General features: G+C 36.5%; 2 protein-coding genes and 1 long non-coding RNA gene across 3 annotated transcripts in view; all 3 read right to left on the bottom strand.

Moving 5' to 3' along the window:
• olfml1 (olfactomedin-like 1) overlaps positions 1 to 18816 on the bottom strand; it is a 35354-nt gene that overhangs the window by 3535 nt on the left and 13003 nt on the right. The gene's annotated exons all lie outside the window — the stretch shown is intronic.
• On the bottom strand, positions 1428 to 13021 carry LOC129440707 (uncharacterized). Its single transcript, XM_055200196.2, has 7 exons — positions 12776 to 13021; positions 12576 to 12615; positions 12245 to 12294; positions 10874 to 11065; positions 10554 to 10712; positions 5050 to 5186; positions 1428 to 1991 (listed from the first exon to the last, which is right to left on the bottom strand). Exons 1-7 carry the CDS (start codon positions 13002 to 13004, stop codon positions 1809 to 1811), a joined length of 990 nt encoding a protein of 329 aa, XP_055056171.2. The 5' UTR covers positions 13005 to 13021; the 3' UTR covers positions 1428 to 1808.
• Positions 14961 to 18212, bottom strand: LOC141364175 (uncharacterized). The gene is made up of 4 exons (XR_012369827.1): positions 17669 to 18212; positions 17188 to 17356; positions 15257 to 15364; positions 14961 to 15032 (listed from the first exon to the last, which is right to left on the bottom strand). It is a non-coding gene; the product is annotated as an uncharacterized lncRNA (long non-coding RNA).

Raw genomic sequence — 18816 nt, 5'->3', positions numbered from 1 at the left:
TATTTCTGGTCAATTATCACCCTTCTGCAACCTACTAATGACGGAAATAAGTGCAGTTATAATAGCAAGATATGTGGGAGAGCATTGCTAGAATATAAATATATTGAATTGCAATATGTAGCATTTAAGTATTAACACTAAATCAAAACTAAACAACAGATTTGTAAATGAAAAGGTTTAGTAACAGTACTTACTTAAAGTAACAATTGAAATGATTACACTATAAATGCATGAAATGGTACTTAATACAAACAATTAACTGTTTCCAATGTATGTGAGATATTACCTGATAAGATAGAGAACAGAGAAAGAAAGTTTAGAAGAAAGAGAATCACCATTAAGAACCGAAATCTTGGCCTAATGGCCTAAACTCAAGAACTCAGGTAAAGAAGAAAAGCAGAGGGCAGCAAGCAAAAGCCCAGAGCTCATGAAAACCAAGACCTTTATTCTCTATCCCTTGACCATGTGACTAAACCTAACATGATACATTTAAACTGACCAATCAGAAGACCAAACCTTTAACCCCCACTGTATTGAATAAACAGCTGTGACAATAGTCTGTGATTACTATCAGTAATGCAGATGGTAGAGTATGGAAATGGGGATTGTGACGAAGTTATAAATTCCTATATTTTTAATATTACAAAGGTTACTTACCTTAAGAAAAAGAGTACAGAATTTTTTTGGGTCATCAAGCAAAATTAAAAATAGGCAAGGCAACTATAGTGAAAGCAAAGCAAGCAAAAATAGAACTATTTTCTGTAGTTACTGTGTAAATATACAATATTTTGTGTTGTTACAGTCTAAATCAAACTTGTTACCCCCTTGTTTCATGTAGTTACATAGTAAATACGGCATCTGCGGGCTGTAAATTAAAGTGGCACTTGTTACCCCTTTGTTTCACGTAGTTACAGAGTAAGAACAGCATCTGCGGGCTGTAAATTAAAGTGGCACTTGTTACGCCTTTGTTTCAGGTAGTTACAGAGTAAGTAAGACAACTGCGGGCTGTAAATTAAAGTGGCACTTGTTAGGCCTTTGTTTCAGGTAGTTACAGAGTAAATACAACATCTGCGGGCTGTAAATTAAAGTGGCACTTGTTACGCTTTTGTTTCAGGTAGTTACAGAGTAAGTAAGACATCTGCGGGCTGTAAATTAAAGTGGCACTTGTTACCCCTTTGTTTCAGGTAGTTACAGAGTAAATACGACATCTGCGGGCTGTAAATTAAAGTGGCACTTTTTACGCCTTTGTTTCCTGTAGTTACAGAGTAAGTACGACAATTGCGGGCTGTAAATTAAAGTGGCACTTGTTACGCCTTTGTTTCAGGTAGTTACAGAGTAAGTACAACAACTGCGGGCTGTAAATTAAAGTGGCACTTGTTACGCCTTTGTTTCACGTAGTTACAGAGTAAGTAAGACAACTGCGGGCTGTAAATTAAAGTGGCACTTGTTACGCCTTTGTTTCACATAGTTACAGAGTAAGTACGACATCTGCGGGGCTGTAAATTAAAGTGGCATTTGTTACCCCTTTGTTCTGTGTAGTTATAGGGTAAATTAAATATTAGAGTACTGGTGTAGATAAACCTAATTTCAGCCAAAGTTATCAACAAAGAACTAAATTACAAATTTAAAAGCATAGTAGAAACACCTTAATTGAACCCAAAACAAGTTTATTTAAAACAAAAATATTTATCCAAACTGTAACATATTAAATACTAACAATTTTAAAAGAATAACAAGAAACTGTAAAAACAACTAACGATGAATGAACAATTTAACAAAAGAACATCAATTTAATTATTTGAAAATAATTAACCCCTAAATTTGTTTTTTATAGGCAACAGCTTGTTTGCTGCCTTCATTTTTTCAATTTTTGACTTCAGCTGGGGGCAGGATGAAAGAAATTTCAGCAAATCTTTTGCATATGACTGCAAGGTTGTCCCTGCAGTATAGGGAGGCACTGTGAAGTCCTCTCCATCTGATGCAATTGCCACCTGTAATCACACAAAGAGAGAAATATTTAGATATTTAGCAGAATGTCAAAAAAGAAAAAACTTAGTACAATAATAGGAAATAAATGGCAAAATATGGAAAAAAAATGTTTTTGTGAGTGTACAATTCACAAATCAGCCACGATAAGTACACAGCATGAATGAATGGGTGAAACTCTAAAGCATCAAGAGTGCAAGACAGACAGACAGACAGACAGACAGACAGACAGACAGGCAGACAGACAGACAGGCAGACACACACACACACACACAGGTACGGATGTTACCATAATGCAGAAATGAGTCAAAAGACTGAAATAAAATGTTTAATACAGATGGATTAAGCTGTGATAAAGCTTTGCTTTTTATTTTTATTACATTTTTATTTAACTTTAATAGGGCTGGGTAAAAAAATATCGATTCATCAATGCATTGCAATTATTTGTTTCTCAATTCAATATCGATTCATCAAATCCTATGAATCGATTCAGCCCCCCCGGCAAGTGGCAACACTCTAGTGAGAGCATTCAGGGTTGTACAAGACGCGCTTTATCAAAACAGAAAGATCAAAGATGGCAAACAGCAGCACTTCTTTCAAGCCTTCACCATCAACGTGATCAAACATTAGTAATACTACACACATTATTTAAAAATATACTCAGGTACTTAATTGCTTGTGTATTTACTTATTATTGAATCGATATCAAAGCAAGTAATTCAATATTGAATTGAATCGAATCGAAGCCTCAAGAATCGAAATTGAATCGAATTGTGAAATTCCTAACAATACCCAGCCCTAAACTTTAATATGTTAAGTGTTACAAAATGCTTTCTCTGTATTCAGGTTAGGAATGTAAACTTCAAATAAACAAAAATAAATAATTAGATAGATAGATATATACCTCAGGGGTGGGCAACTCAATCCCTTGAGGTCCACTGTCCTGCACGGTTTAGCTCCATTACTAAGCAATCATTTAATCTGATTTATGATAAAACACATAATTTTCAAAGTAATCCTGAAGACTTTCAGTTGTGTGTTACTAGGGTTGGAGCAAAACTCTGCAGGACTGTAGCCCTCCAGGAGCAGGATTGGACACCCATGTTCTATCATAAAATGAACTATGTGAAACGCTGCAAGAAAACATCTTGTTAAAAATGCAAAAATGTAATTAACTTAAAGGAATAGTCTACTCATTTTCAATATCAAAATATGTTATTACCCCAACCAAGAACTGTTGAATCATCCCTCCACCATCTGTGTGCGTGCACGCAAGCGCTGGAGCGCGCTGTGACACTTCAACAGCATTTATCTTAGCCCCATTCATTCAATGGTACCATTTAGAGATAAAGTTAGAAGTGACCAAACACATCAATGTTTTTCCTGTTTGGGACGAGTGGTTGTGCGAGCAGGTTTGGTGGTACAGAATAAAACGTAGCGCTTTTCTTCGACTCGCCGCAGTAACACCCTCCCTCTCCCATTATGAGAGTGAGAAGGGGAGCGGACTTTTCAGGCGAGTCGAAGTACTCCCAAAAGTGCTATTACGCCATAAAATATAGTTCCTCTTTTAAATCCGCTTAGAAAAGCGCTACGTTTTATTTTGTATCACCAAACTTTTTCGTATAACTACATGTTTTAAATAGGAAAAACGTAGATGTGTTTGGTCACTTCTAACTTTATCTCTAAATGGTACCATTGAATGAATGGGGCTAAGCTAAATGTTATCGAAGTGTAGCAGCGCGCTCCAGCGCTTACGTGCACGCACACAGATGATAGAGGGATGTATCAACAATTCTTAGTTAAGGTAATAACATATTTTAATATTGAAAATGAGTAGACTATTCCTTTAACTTAATATATTTTTACATTTAAATATTGGAACAGCTTTTTAAACTCAAAATACTTAGATTGAGAAGGGGAAGTGTGTACAGGGGGCCCTGAGACCAGGAGGGCCTATTTGGCGCTTTTCCATTGCATAGTACCCCACGGTTTGGGTCGGTCAGCTTACTTTTGGGAGCTTTTCCACTGGTTGCAGTACGTAGTACCCAATACTTTTTTTAGTACCACCTCGGTTGGGGTTCCAAGAGAGCTGTGCTGATACCAAAACATGACGCGAAAACACTGTAGATCACTGATTTGTCTGAGAGAATCGTCACTGCCAGCGTCATCGCTATAATGTAAAAGATTAGCTTTACCTATGTGTTAGCTAGCTTACGCGGTCCTGAGCATGTTGTCATCTGTGCGTTGCTGTAAGTTTCCAAACTCCCTTTTAGCGATGAAAAACATCCACAGATTGAGAATCAGGAACCCCAAACCAGTTTTTTTCCAGACTTGCAGTTCGTGGCGGCACATTCGAGTTGTACGTTCGCAAATGCAACTTAAATGAGGCTCAGTGGAGTGCCTCGACTGTCATGTGAGACAGAGGTAGTGATAAATGCAATGTGCAAACATCTATTTGTGGTGGCCAATTTTTATTTTGTGGCGAACTGAGAAATAAATTAATGTATGGGAATGTACAACGACACTCTCACTTGTATGATGTCACAGCAGTAGGCAGCGCAAATAAAACGACACACCTATAATCCCTCCAACTCTGAAGTGTTACTAAACTCAATGGAAAAGCTAACCAAGCCAGAGTGAGGTGAGCTGACCCAAACCGTGGGGTACTATGCAATAGAAAAGCACCATAAAGGGCCCCAGGACCTGAAACGAGATTTCTACTGCCCCTAAAAACAATAGGGAAGCCTTTAACATAACACTGTAATTCAACACCAATACTATGTAGGCCTACAATTTACGAATATGATTATGCAGTTTAAATCAAGATATATCAAAAATGATCTGAAAAAAAAAACTAAAAATTAACACCTTCATTAAGGAGGATTTATTACAGGACTACAATAGTTAAAATTATTAACAATAATTTAGTTTAGACCGCATTAGTTTTTACTAAGCGTAACTAATATTAACATTGTAATAGTAGTAAGTGGTCGCAGTTATACATGACAGCAAGCTGTGTAACAGTAACAGTACAATTACGATTACATATTTACTGATACATACCTCTGCAATGATATTTGTTAAGGCCAAGGTAGTTTTGTCAACCTTGTGCTTTTTTAAGGATTCAGGGATGCTCTTTGTTTTTCTGAATGTTGTCAGAATTTGCAGGTACCGGTGTGTAACCTGCTCCGGGGTTGTCACTAGACAGAGAGACATTTTCAGTCATTATTACAACTGTTATCAGCTCTTCGGCACAGTGTTGTTGTTTGATAACTGTATAACATTATGGAGTCCATACACATTGATATCACAGTGTTATCAATTAGTGTTTTATTTCCTACTAGGCATTTTTGCACTGACTCAGTGGATTTATACATGGACCTTTATAATCCTTTAGTAATTGGGTTAAGACCACAATTTGATTGAAAACCATGTAAATGCCATTAATAATCCCAATGACATCAATATGAACGCAATTTTATTCGGATTGTAAGTGGTGGTATAAACCTTTTGGGTCCCACTTTATATTGAGTAGCTTTAAGTTATATGTACTTACATTGAAATTAATAATTTTAAACAATGGACTTAGTGTACATACATGTTTTACATTGTACATATATTAAAAATACCAGCATGTTTAATTAAATTATGTAATTACATTTGCAATTACACAGTTGACCCTTACATGCCTAGGGAATCCGTGACATGAGCCTGTTAGGTAATTGGAAAAGTATGCGGGTTTGTGTCAGCTGCGCACCGGCCTTCCAAAATTTTTCATGCCCAATGGGCCGCCTCTGGGCAGACCTTCGGGTCAGGTGGTGCCGTATTGAGGCGTCCCCATGCCCCCCCCCCCAACGACACAAAGCCGTTATTTGTACATTTGCCCATTATTGCATGGGGGGCCTTAACAACCCCCAAATGACACGGAGCCGTTATTCGTACATTTGCCCATTATTTGCATGGGGGGCCTTACCGAACCCCCCCCCCAAAAGTACACAACCCCGTTTTTCCTACATTTGCCCGTTATTTTCAAACTTTGTCGCACAATCTCGAAAGTTACCTCGTTGCGATCGAGGCAATGACCCCGACGCGGCAAAGCATCTGAAATCACAGAGAGTCCAGAGAAAAAAGTACACTTGAGTAGAGACTCGGGGCTGGTGTCTTTCGAAAGCTCTCTCTGGCCCGTTCAAAACGCCCCCACCCCCAAGTCTCTAGGACCTACCCTTATAACTTTCCACCACACCTGTCCCTAACCTTACCTGTATCACATCTCACTAGCAGCAAAAGTGTTTTACAATACATCAACAACACAATAAGTACATTGTACTTATTTTTCGATGTAGTACATAGTACTTAAAGCCACTTTTAATATAAAGTGGGACCACCTTTTGCTATCCATTTGTTAAAGGCGGAGTCCACAATGTTTGAAAAACGCTTTGGAAAAGGAGACGGGCCGACTACCAAAACACACTTATAGCCAATCAGCAGTAAGGAGCATGTCTACTAACTGACATCCTTGCCGGGTTGCGTATGTGTGGGGCGGGTCTATCAACAGAAGGTCCAGATTCTATTGGTGTAGGGGCGTGTTTGTTTAGGTGATTTCAAATATCAACATTGGCTTTCAAATATCGTGGACTCCGCCTTTAAGAAAACATTAGCCATGTATACACTTGATCGTATTGCTTCCAAAAACGAGGATGTTCTGTGCATGTTCATTAATGACGCAGTCATTAAGAGTCATGACAAGCAGGAAGCAGAAATGGCCCGTCTGAGATGTCACGGTGTTGCTAAACATGTTTAAAGATAAATAAAATAGTTTAAAGACTACTTTGTACCATCAGTGCAAGCTTCACACTCTAATTCAGAGACCTACTGCTGGATAAATTTAAGCAGTACGGCACAAAGAATTTGTTTTCACTTTCACCTATTTAGAGCCTGAAGTTATATTAATTTGAAGTTGATATTTCAAATTGAGAAAAAGTAGTAAAGGTAAGAGGATGTTTGTGTAGTGTATGCAAGTGCAAATATATATACAGATTTGATGCTTTTAAAGAATTAGTTCGCTTAAAAAAAATAAATTGCTGATTATTGAATGATATTCTATGGGCAGGGCGCGTTTGCGCGCTGTTTATGCGCGCCGAGCGCCTTGCGGTTTTTTGCCGCCTGCCGCACACGCGTTTTTGAAGGAGCGCTGAGAGCGGAGAAGCGCCTGACGTCATTCGCGTCTTCCATTGTCCAATCGAATCAGGGGAGAGGCGGGCCTTACGTTGTTGTGAGGGAAGTTTACAGTTGCTTTGAAGAACCGGACTCCACTCGCTCACTCTCTCCTGCGTGTTTGTGCACCTATCACCCTCAAACAAGGTCAGAGCAAGCACCCTCTTTTTAAAGTTTCTGCTAATATGACAGTTAACAGCAAAAGAGCGGCCACGCTTCAATATTTGATTGACAAAACAGCTGACTCTGTGGTTGCTTAGCAATGTAAAAAGCAGCGTCGCACTGCTCTTTTTAAAAAAAGGCAGTGCGTTACGCCTTGCATTTTGCAAGCGTTTAAAGCGCTTTTGGTGTGACTGGCCCCTAACTCTCAACACGATCACAGTCGAGAAATAAGGGTCATATCCAGCGAAGCGATGTGTCATTTTCTAAAAAAAAAAAAAAACAAAGGACCCAAGCAATCCAACTGGTTCAAAGCACGTTTAAAGGGTAATCGCTTTAGTGCCCGTTTACAAATCAGACAAATCACATAATCAAATATGTCATTTGACCTACTTTATAACGAGTCATTAATGTATTTTAACTTATATGTTTCATATAATAGTATATAACTGAAGTTATATATTGTGAATTTAAAAGTATAACAGTATAAGTAGCTTAAAAGGTAAATGATTCAGTACCAGCGGCAAACATCAGGAGGACTACCCTAGGTAAGGTGGTATCTTTATAAATAAACCACAGATTTGCGCTTCAGACAACTACATTCTCGACTGAAAAACTCCTTAAACTACAGTTCATGACACAATATCAGTAGTATTTTTAAATTTTGCGGACTTTCTCATCTGCTATTGATGCAGGCAAACCTACTATGAAAAGCACTATAAAATAATGTATTACTTGATGGCAACAAACTGATTTTTCTTTTAGTTTTACATAATCTTGCACACAGCATCAGGATTTAACTGTAGGCCTTCATAGCAGCGGGATATAGCATTATAATATACATAAAGCTACCATGTAACCCTAAAACAGCTCACATTAGCTACACGTTATCATGATAACAGATATAGATCAGACATACTACTAGGGTCCTTATGTGGGACGCAATAACTGGGGGGGGGGGGGCTCAATACTTCACCACACCACAGTACACAATAACTTAGATAGACAAATAACTTAAGACAGATGACGTGACGCGTGACCTTTCCAACATGATGACGCGTGCATGGCGCATCTCAGAGATGGTACACCAGTGGTTCCCAACCTTTTTAGCCTTAAGTACCCCCACAGCCCTATCAGTAAGGCCCAAGTACCCCTTCATCGAAACTAAACCGAAGTTGTGTTTTAAAGACAAATAATTAGTAATATTAATTAATTAATTAATTTTAAACATTAAAGTAAAAAGCACTGACTGATGAAGCATGTTTATTTCAACAAGCCACTATCATTGCGATCAGTGTTTGCATTTTATCAGCTCATTTGCATTTTAAAAGACACACCCAAAAATGGCACATTTTGCTCAGGCCTACAAAATGGCAATTTTGACATGCTATAATTAATTATCTGTAGTGTGTTTTGAGATAAAACTTCACATATGGACTCTGGGAACGCCAAAGACTTATTTTACAAATTAAAAAAATTTCATCATATGACCCCTTTAAGGGCCAGATTTACTAACAGCTTGCGCAAACCATCATTTTGGCATTAAATAACGAGTGAACTTACTAAAGACACGTAGTAGATATTTAGCTCTGAAAAGGTGCTATTTTTGCGACCTTATTGCATGTGCATTTGTAGAAGTTTTCCTTTTAGAAGCAACATTAATGCGAGGAGAGTATTAAATTTTGCCAGAGGAACATACTTTAAAAAAACTATATAGTTTGCCAAGCCATGCTATGTTTAATTTGCTGGAGAAAAGAGGAGGAGAAGTCACGAGGAGAAGTCAAATCAGGTATTTCAAAACGTATTTTACCCTTCATCTTTTGTCCTCCGGTTCTTAGTGTACTTAGCTGGAATTTCACACTCCGCAGTCCACATTTTCATTGCGATGTCCTGCCGAGGTCTCTTATTTGCGACCCTGTACTAATTTGCGCTGCTAGTAGATTGCAATGGTCATTATAGAAATGTGCTTATGTCATTATTGTGCTTGTGTATTTTATTTGCGCCTTTGTAGTAAATCACGCGCAAATTTTCCACTCCGTCGCTTATTTGGAATTCTCACGTCCTTTTTAGAAAATGCCCTAAATTTACTAAAATCTCAATTTAAGTTACTAATAATTAAAGTGTGCAAATAAGTTAAATTATTCGGTTCAAATATAAAGAGAAACAAAATGTGTTAAGACATTCTCTATAAATACAAAAGACATCATATGGGACAAAATATGTTAGCCAAAAACAATGCAAACGTTTTGTTTTTTTTTGCATCATTTGAAAATGTAATGGCAGCGGGAATGAATATTATAACATTATTTGAACATTATTTATAGTTAATAAACTTTGTGTCTTTAGAAACTATTCAGGTTCATTGAAAATAGTCAGGTCGTTCTTGAGTTGGACATCACTATTGCGAACTTTTGGATCATGCAGCGCATTTACTCTTGACGGCTAATTATATTAATGATAAGATTACAAAGTTGTCCTTTTTACAATGCTTTCCTCACAAAAATCAATCTTATGTAAATGACTGGACAAACGAAAGACATTTTTATTAAAAGTAAATGAGATCAAAGCAAAATGTAAATCTTTTCGCGTACCCCCTGGAAACTCTTCACGTACCCCCTGGGGTACGCGTACCCCCGGTTGGGAATCACTGTGGTACACCATGGGCATTTGTGGTTAAAAAGTATATAATTGAATTTTTGGGTGAAAATAACCTATTGTTTCACTGGATAAGACCCTTATTTCTCGACTGGGATCATGTAGAGACTTTGAAGCTGCATTGAGACAGGCATTTGAACCTTCTTTGAACATTGGAATATTTGGTTGCCATTGAAGTTCATTAAAGGAATAAAAATCCTGGATTGTGTTCCTCAAAAATGTCCTTAATTTCTTACTGAGAAAGAAAGACATGTACATCTTGGATGACATCGGGATGAGTAAATTATCAGCAAAGTGAACTAACCCTTTAAAACATTGTGGTACCCCGAGTATAGCATAAATGTGGAAACCCTAACACAATACATCTATTTTTCCAAACCGCTTATTAGGGGGTTGCTGAAAAATACACAGTGAGAAATTATTAATGTTTGACAATTTTTCAGTGACAAAAAATGAAACATTGAAATCATGTCCAAAATTTGCAGAATGCAGGTGAAGAAGTTGACAGGGTTTTAGCTAAGTAGCATTTTTCAACTTACTCCTTCTCCCAAATGTTCTTTCGTTGGGTTTTTTTGTCTTCTTCTTCTTCTTCTTCTTCTTCTTTTCTGCCTCAGAAGAAGATGTTGAAGAAGATGTGGAAGAGGAGGAAGTGGACAACGAAGATGATGAGGAGCTAATCCTTTTCTTTGTTGGTTTCTCTAAAAGAAAATAAATGTACTCTGCTTTAACCTCTTTTAAACTAATTCTTTACATGTATTTAAAAAAAAAAATCAACTACCAATACAAAAGCATGTAGGGGAAACTTGAAATATAAATATTTTTAAAGCACATCATGTTTAAAAACAACAATCTAACTTACTGTAGCTGTGAGTAGGGGCAGGTGCAGTTGATGGAGCAGGGGCAGATGCAGCAGCAGCAGAATCCATCAACTGATTCAGCTCTGTTCTCAACTGATCTCTCTGGTCCATCAACACACTCTTCTCTTCCATCAGTTTTTTTAAGAGAACAGAGCCAGTAGGAGCAAGAGTACTTCCCTCATCAGATGCAACTGCTGGGGGGAGGAGGAATCAACTGGTTATAACAGCTCCTGTTAATGACCAGCTTTGACTAGCCTCCATCTTAATCTGTTTTTTTGTCACTTGGAAAATGTTTTTTTTTTTAAACTTTTGACCACAATTAGATATTGGCAGCAAATGTTTACCAAAGCTGACTTACATAATGTACACGCACGCACGCACGCGCTCACACACACACACGAAAAACAACAGCTGTGTCTGAAACCGTTCCCTTGTTCAATCATTCACTATTCCCTATATGGGGAATAACAATTGAGTCCACTATATGGGGAAGAAGCAAATGAAAATGAGTGAGCAATTTCGGACACTGACGTAAATATCATGTGTCAGAGAACTGTCACAGAGATTCATGTGGCTTTATTGATTGCGCAGTGAAATGGTAAAGTTTACTTTCTTACTGTTATCCACATTTGTCATGTTTATTCTATTAGTTTATAATAAAGAGAGCAAAACAACTGCTTATAATATTTATTTACTGCTGTTTATTTAAAATATTTGTTTAATAAAAATGTGTTTCAGATTTTAAATAAAAGATAACGCAATTATTTTACATCTGTTTATTTTCAATTTAGAAAATAACTGACAAAAAGAAGTAACAAGTGTATAGACCATTTCAAATGATGTAAACAACACTGGTCCAGAAACACTTCATGTTACAGTTTGTGACAGTTATTTTTTATTTCACATATCATTACCTTTAAGATGTTTGTTTAACTTCAGTTAATTCAGATTTATATGTTCCGTTGGTTTATTTTATCCAATGTTTATCTAGTGGTAAAAAACTGAAACAGGAAGTGCTTGTTTACATCTTTTGAAATGGTCCATAAACCTAAATGTTTGGTGTTTACTGTCAGTATCCTTCAGCTGATTCAAGTTAGGCGTTCGTCTCCCGTTGCATCATGGGAAATATGAGTGAACGAAAGTACATCGAATGAGAGTACATTGTGGGTAAAAAGTAGTGAATGAATGTGGGGAATAAAGTTGTTCACTGGGGTTTCGGACACCACTACAAAATGGCCGACACCCGATATAGTGCATTATATAGTGGATAGGGAGCCGTTTCAGACACAGCTAACAACAATAATAATAATAACAATAAGTAGTGGCATTGCGTACTGTTCTTGGAAATACATGTAAATTAGCATCTTGTTTACCTTCTGTGGAGTATTCTGGATTGTCTTGTGCACTGTCCCCCATCGTAAATCTACTGAAAAGACTGAAACTGTTAAGTTAATCACTAACCAGTTGGCCTTATCTTACTGGAGTAAGCAACTTTACAGTTGCTGTCATGATAACTCAACCTAATTTAGGTAACGTTAATTGCATGTAACGTAGACAACATACAACAGCTAATTAGTAATTAAAATAATGTGGTACAACAAAAAATATAATATCATAAACACTACTGTATTATCTGCTGTTGCTAATGTAACCTCTTAACAACATTCGATATAGAAATGCTAAGGCTAACAAAACTTTACTCACCGATTGTCGTCAACCGGAATGGCCTCACGAACTGTTTCTGCTGCAATGACATGCCACAACTTGTCTATCTCACTTTTAAAAATGTATTATTTCAAAGTAAATTTTATAAAAAAAAAATTTTGCATCCAGCTAAATTAGAGCACACAAAAAATGAAAAGCGCAAGCAACGCACGTGTTACTCCGTGTAGAAAACGTCTTACCTGCTTTCAAAGCTTCGATGTCTGTGGGCCGGAGTACGGGGATCACGGACTCACCACGGTCTCCTGGAATCCTCACTTTGAGAAAATGCGTAATATCGCTTCCCTCATCATTGTTTTCCCAGACTGTTTCGCGCAAAATATGCAGACCTACCCCTCGAATCTGTGACTCACGCAGCAACGCAATTATATTTTTTGGCGTTTCCATGATCTCGTTCCAACTACTAATCATGTAATCAAATAATGTCCAGCAGGGGGCAACGATTTTACCTAAATGTTTAAATACCTTTAAACTATGTTTAAAAAGTTTTAAACTAGGTTGAAAAAGTAAAAAAAAGTTTAAACCAAAAAATTAAATAATTGTAATGTATTGGAATAATACAGTTTCAATTGAAAAAAACTGTCTCTAGGTTAAAGCAGAAAGTGTTAACATCCAGTTAAATCTGAGTTTATTATTTGACCTTAAGTATTCAAAAGTAACTGCACTTTGACTAAAATCTATAAAACAGACCAAAGCAAATTATATTAACATGCCTTGTGCCTGTTTATTATTTCTATAAATTTACTAGTGTAACACTGTACTTTACTCATTTTGTATATGAATGCAATATTCACATACTTATAAACAACAAGTGTAGACATCACAATTCAAATGCCAGGATTCAAATGTCATGTTAAAGGTTTGTATGGTGTATGAAATTACACTCATAATTTCTGGTTTTTACACAACTTTACTGTAATTTGGCATTTTAAGTAAAAAACAACGTTATAAAAAATTAGTACAAGAAATAACACTAACCAAACATTTTAACTGGGGTGAGTACAGTTTTGTACAGTACATGTATAATGATTACAACCGAGAACACAGGGTGGCCATTACCATAACACCAAAAAGGAGGACACTTTGCAGTACTTACTGAGGCAAGAATAATTGCATAATACTCAGGTGTACTCGCAACTACAATACAATTTTTTCCATTCCTAGAAATATCTCACTTTGCAGGTAATGAGTCTATATATAAGTTTCACCTTTTAAATTGAATTACTGAAATAAATGAACAATATTCAAGTTTTGCAAAAATGTGTTTGCTCACAATATTTGTATTTATTCAAGACATTGTGATGTATGTTTAAAAAACTGACAACTGAGATGAACCTTGCAAAGTACACAGTGCCCTAAAACATAACATTTCTGGACTTCTATAATAAAAGAAATACATAAATAAACAAATAATGAATGCGAAAAGTAAATAAAATCAAATTTTTAATTCTTAACGCAGAAGTTCACCTTCTGCAGCAGCTCAAGCGACAACAGCACTTTATATAAAATCCTGTTCTTTTGTCCATGCAGAATTAAATGATTCAAGATTAAATGAAGTGGCTTAAAGTCCAAACGAAAGGCCACCCTACAAAAACATCACACAAGGACGAACAACTGTCTTCTGGTTATGACCGGTCTTGTTTTGTCTCATTTCAATTTATAAACCTTTTTAATGTCATGAAGTAAGCGGCCAATGGGTCCATGTCTGTGATTCTTCCCAAGCCAATAGTTCCACTCAATCAGACAAAGATTTTTTTGTAATGAATGTTCAGTGAGGTTTCCCCTGTAGCGATATATATTTTCTTTATATGAGCGCCATGCACGCTCCATGTGCTGTGTGTGTGCGCCCGATTGTGGATGGACGAAGAAGCGTCTGTGATTCACCTGATAGTGAATGTAACCCTGCTGTTGCAAGGTATTGTATGCTCTCCAGCTATCACTGAGAATTTGACTCCCAGTTCTTACATACTTTTGTATAATGGGTAGCAGATGCCTTCTGGAACGGCTTTTGACCAACTTCAAAACTGGTCTTCGACGTGCAGCCCTCACCTCCAGCAATCCAAAGACCCATGTACGTTGTCGTCTCCAGGCTCTCCCAAATCGTCCACGGTTGTACTACAAATAGTCAAATAAAAATGAAACAGCCATGTTATTATTAATTAATGGAAGAAAATTATTTTTTAAATATTTTTATCCCGCTTGTCAACATCATCTGACATTCAGTGTTGTACCTTTCTTTTGTGGCAGAATTTACTTTCATCAATGACAACAAAAGAGTGTCTACCACCAATTCTCATCTTTTTTCTCTTCTTAAGTCGTTGAATGGCAGTAACGCAGCAGTGGCGAAGTGTATCATACACTTTAGTTATTGATGCACTGCTTCCAATAACCCCTTCCTCAATCATGTCCACATGTCTTTTTCTGAGACCTTGAGCAAAACTGACAATTCAAAATGAATACTGTTAATCCATACGCATATAATGTATCTAGTGATTGTTGAATTAAAAATAATATTTAATGAATGTGCTGTGTCAGAGGGTTGTGAGACAAATTGAGCTAAAGTATACAATTCTCTAAAGGTAAAAATATAACTATTGTTTCACATAAAAATGCTAAAAATGCATTGAAGTCCATTCATAAAAATAAAATAAAAAAACGCTTACTTGTGCATAATCTTGAGCCAGGTTGACAGATCCATGTGTGAACCTTCAAAAACTGAACCCTTCTTTATGGTTCTTGAAATGTCCCCGTGGCAGCTTCTTCGACACCTCCTGTGGAAATCATTAAACAAAAATGTGAAAATAATATTAATAATAAAAACATACCATTTGATATTGCATACAACTTAGATAAACCTTAACAAGGATTCAAAGAGTTTATATTGTTTTATGTTTATATCATATTACACAAATAAGCTATCCTTGTATGAGCTGCATCTCTTTCGACAATAAGGTATGTATTCATGAAAAATCAACTCTATGGTGGTGAAAATCCACAATTTAAATTAAAAAGAATATTTAAATAAGTCCAAAATCATGATCTATACAGACAGTGCCACACAATGTTAAGACACATATGACAAATCTGAGCAATATTTGCCTGTGCACTAAGGAACTAAGTTTCCACTGACAGATACAAAATTTCCAACTCTCTGTTCCTAACACTGTTCTGTCTGACACGCATGCATAAATAATATTTCTGTAAGCAATAAGGTACAAGAGGCTGTGCTGTATCGTGAAATAAGTAACGGCCGAAGGGGTTGCAGGCACAACGCGAAACACCCTTCAGCCGTTACGTATTCACGATACAGCACTTGGCTCAAGTACCTTATTGCTTTTATTAAACGGTTACCACACAATCTTAAAGTTAAAAAAATATTAGTGCAACTTTCATGAAGTTAAATCAATAAAAAACATTCCTTCCACTAGAAAAAATAGTCCCTGACTGTTAACAACAAAGTTCCAATGTGTAATATGCATGAAAGCTCAAATAAAAACAACAAACCGATACGTGTGGTTGCTAAGGGTGTTGCTAAGGGCGCAGTGATAAACAGAACTGTTGGGTGAAGCGTGTTTTATCGCGAATAAAGCACACCTATTGACCAATCAGAATCAAGGATTGGAACTAACCGTTTTATTATTATTTTTATAAAACGGCTAGTTCCAATCCTTGATTCTGATTGGTCAACAGGTGTGCTTTATTCACAATAAAACACTGCTATGACCGCTTTACCCAACGGTTCTATTTAATATCACTGCGCCCTTAGCAACACCCTTAGCAACAGATAAACATATAATGAGACAAAGTCTGAGAACAGTTTGTTGTTTTTATTTGAGCTTTCATGTTGTTGTTCGCGACAGGCACTATTTTTTCTAGCGGAAGGAATGCTTTTATTGATATAACTTCATGAAAGTTGCACTAATATTTTTTTTACTTTAATATTGTGTGGTAACCGTTTTATAAAAGCAATAAGGTACTCGAGGCAAGTGCTGTATAGTGAATAAGCAACGGCTGAAGGGGTTGCAGGCACTCCGCTTCGCGTTGTGCCTAACAACGCCCTTCAGCCGTTACTTATTCACGATACAGCACAGCCTCTCGTACCTTATTGCTTACTTATAGCCTAGCTGCTTATATATTGCCAGGGTTAGAGGAAAAATATACTCAGTGATATACTGCATACAAACATAACCGTTACTACAATGTTGTAAATACATATTTATTATTTGTGTGTATGTGTGTATGTTTCTCTCTCTAAATGGAATGAACAGGTTTGGTTATTCCAGTATGGACAGATCTTAATCCTGGGGGTTGATTTCTTGGTTTTGTGCAATCCAATCAAAATCTTCCACAGCATAATATTTTTACTATAGACACCTTGCTTCTAAACACTCATCTAATTAATAATTTTGGCTTTATCTGTAACCTTATGAAGGACAGATCATGATACGTCACCATACAATGACATTGTGTCAGAATTAGAAAAACTGATGTAGCATGCACACTGTTTATCTAAACTGTGGGCACTAATACATGAAAAGGGAAATCAATATTCCACAACTAAGCAAATCATGTACACATTTACTTATATACTTACCACCTATAACCAAGTCTTGTAGAGCCTGATTTTGCCATTTTCATGTGGTGCTTACAAGCAGGGCACTTCATCTTTGGTGCAAGTAGCCTTTTTTTCTGCAACCACTTAATCAGCTTTCTTCCTCCTTTCTCCATTTTGTGGACCAATTCTGCCATTAACCTGCCCATGGCTATAGAAGACAAAAATAATGCCTACATTTATTATTGTAATCATCAAATGTCATGTAGATCATTGCATAACTTTAAAATTGGCCATTTTCAAAATTGCACTAGGCCATCTCATTATGAATCACATTTTTGATGGGGAGTGTGACCAACAAAATAAAATTGTGCATGTTTGTTTACTTAAATTGATAATCATAATTTTTGCATGTTGAAACAACAAATTTAGGTTGTAGATAATAGTTATATATGTATAATATTATCGTCAAACAATATCAGATAATGTTACATTCGAATCAACTTTAAGGAAACTGGCTTACCTGGAAATGTGTTAACAACAAAAAGTAAATGCAGTCCTGGAACTAAAAACCCGAAAACAGAAGAAACACAAGCCTGTAACAAAAATCAACAAGATTAGATAGATTAGTGAACACAAGACTCATCATAATGGATGTTTAGGGTATGTAACGTTAATTTTGAAAAAGCTAACGGTAGCCGACTAGCAATGAAATAACGACCCCACCCTCCGTTCAAATCGCCATCCAAAGTCTTTTATGTTGTTCAAAACACATTAACACGCACAGATCAGATGTCAACATGTCATGTCTCATTCACCAGTAACAAAAACTTACAGTACAAAGTAAATAACATTCCCAAAATAACCAACATAAACAACTGGTTTACATCAGAATTAGTTAAAGCACACTTTCGGTTGTGTAGACGTAGTAACTAAGTTATATCGTTACACTAATCCGTAAACGAACACAAATTTCATAAACAAAACAATGTTTTATCAAAAAAGAATCTGAATCCATCTTAATACAAACTTATCGCGTTAAGTTACCTACCTTACCAATACAAACAATGCAACAAACCGCCTGACTCCACAAACTGGGCTGGCAATATTTGAAAAAAGAAGAAAAAGAAAAAGAAAAGTGGGCAGATCCCAAGGATACAGGGGACGAACTGTGAGTGGTGAGATCGTAACAAGGGCGTGGTGATCTTGAACCTGCTTACGTCACGAGTCATTTTTTTGGACCCACAATCCAACAGAAAAATTCAACTGCAGTAGCCACCGTTCAACCTGAAGAGGGCAGCACTCAAACGTTACCCCATATATATGTAGTATTGAAACACTTTATATCCAAATGTAAAAAACTTAATAAAATCATTGAACAGCACTAATAAAGCATCATTCTTACAGAACATTAACTAAAATAAATTGGTTAGGGTTTAGTTACGCTTTAATATAGTGATTGCTAATAGGGTGTGTGAGGAGACTTTTAACCAGCATAAATAAAATGTTTCTGGATCAAATACCCTGCATTTAATGAAGAATCACGGACAAAACTTTGCAATTACACATCAGGGTACTCATTTAAATGTATTTCATGTACTTTTTATATGATTTTTTTATCCCAAAATTTTACATCCCTGACATATGCCAAGTTACTGCTACTGATTCACT

The sequence above is a fragment of the Misgurnus anguillicaudatus genome, chromosome 6 (assembly GCF_027580225.2).
Source record: "Misgurnus anguillicaudatus chromosome 6, ASM2758022v2, whole genome shotgun sequence".
Classification (NCBI taxonomy): Eukaryota; Metazoa; Chordata; class Actinopteri; order Cypriniformes; family Cobitidae; genus Misgurnus; species Misgurnus anguillicaudatus.
This window is presented reverse-complemented; position numbering and strand designations above follow the sequence as displayed.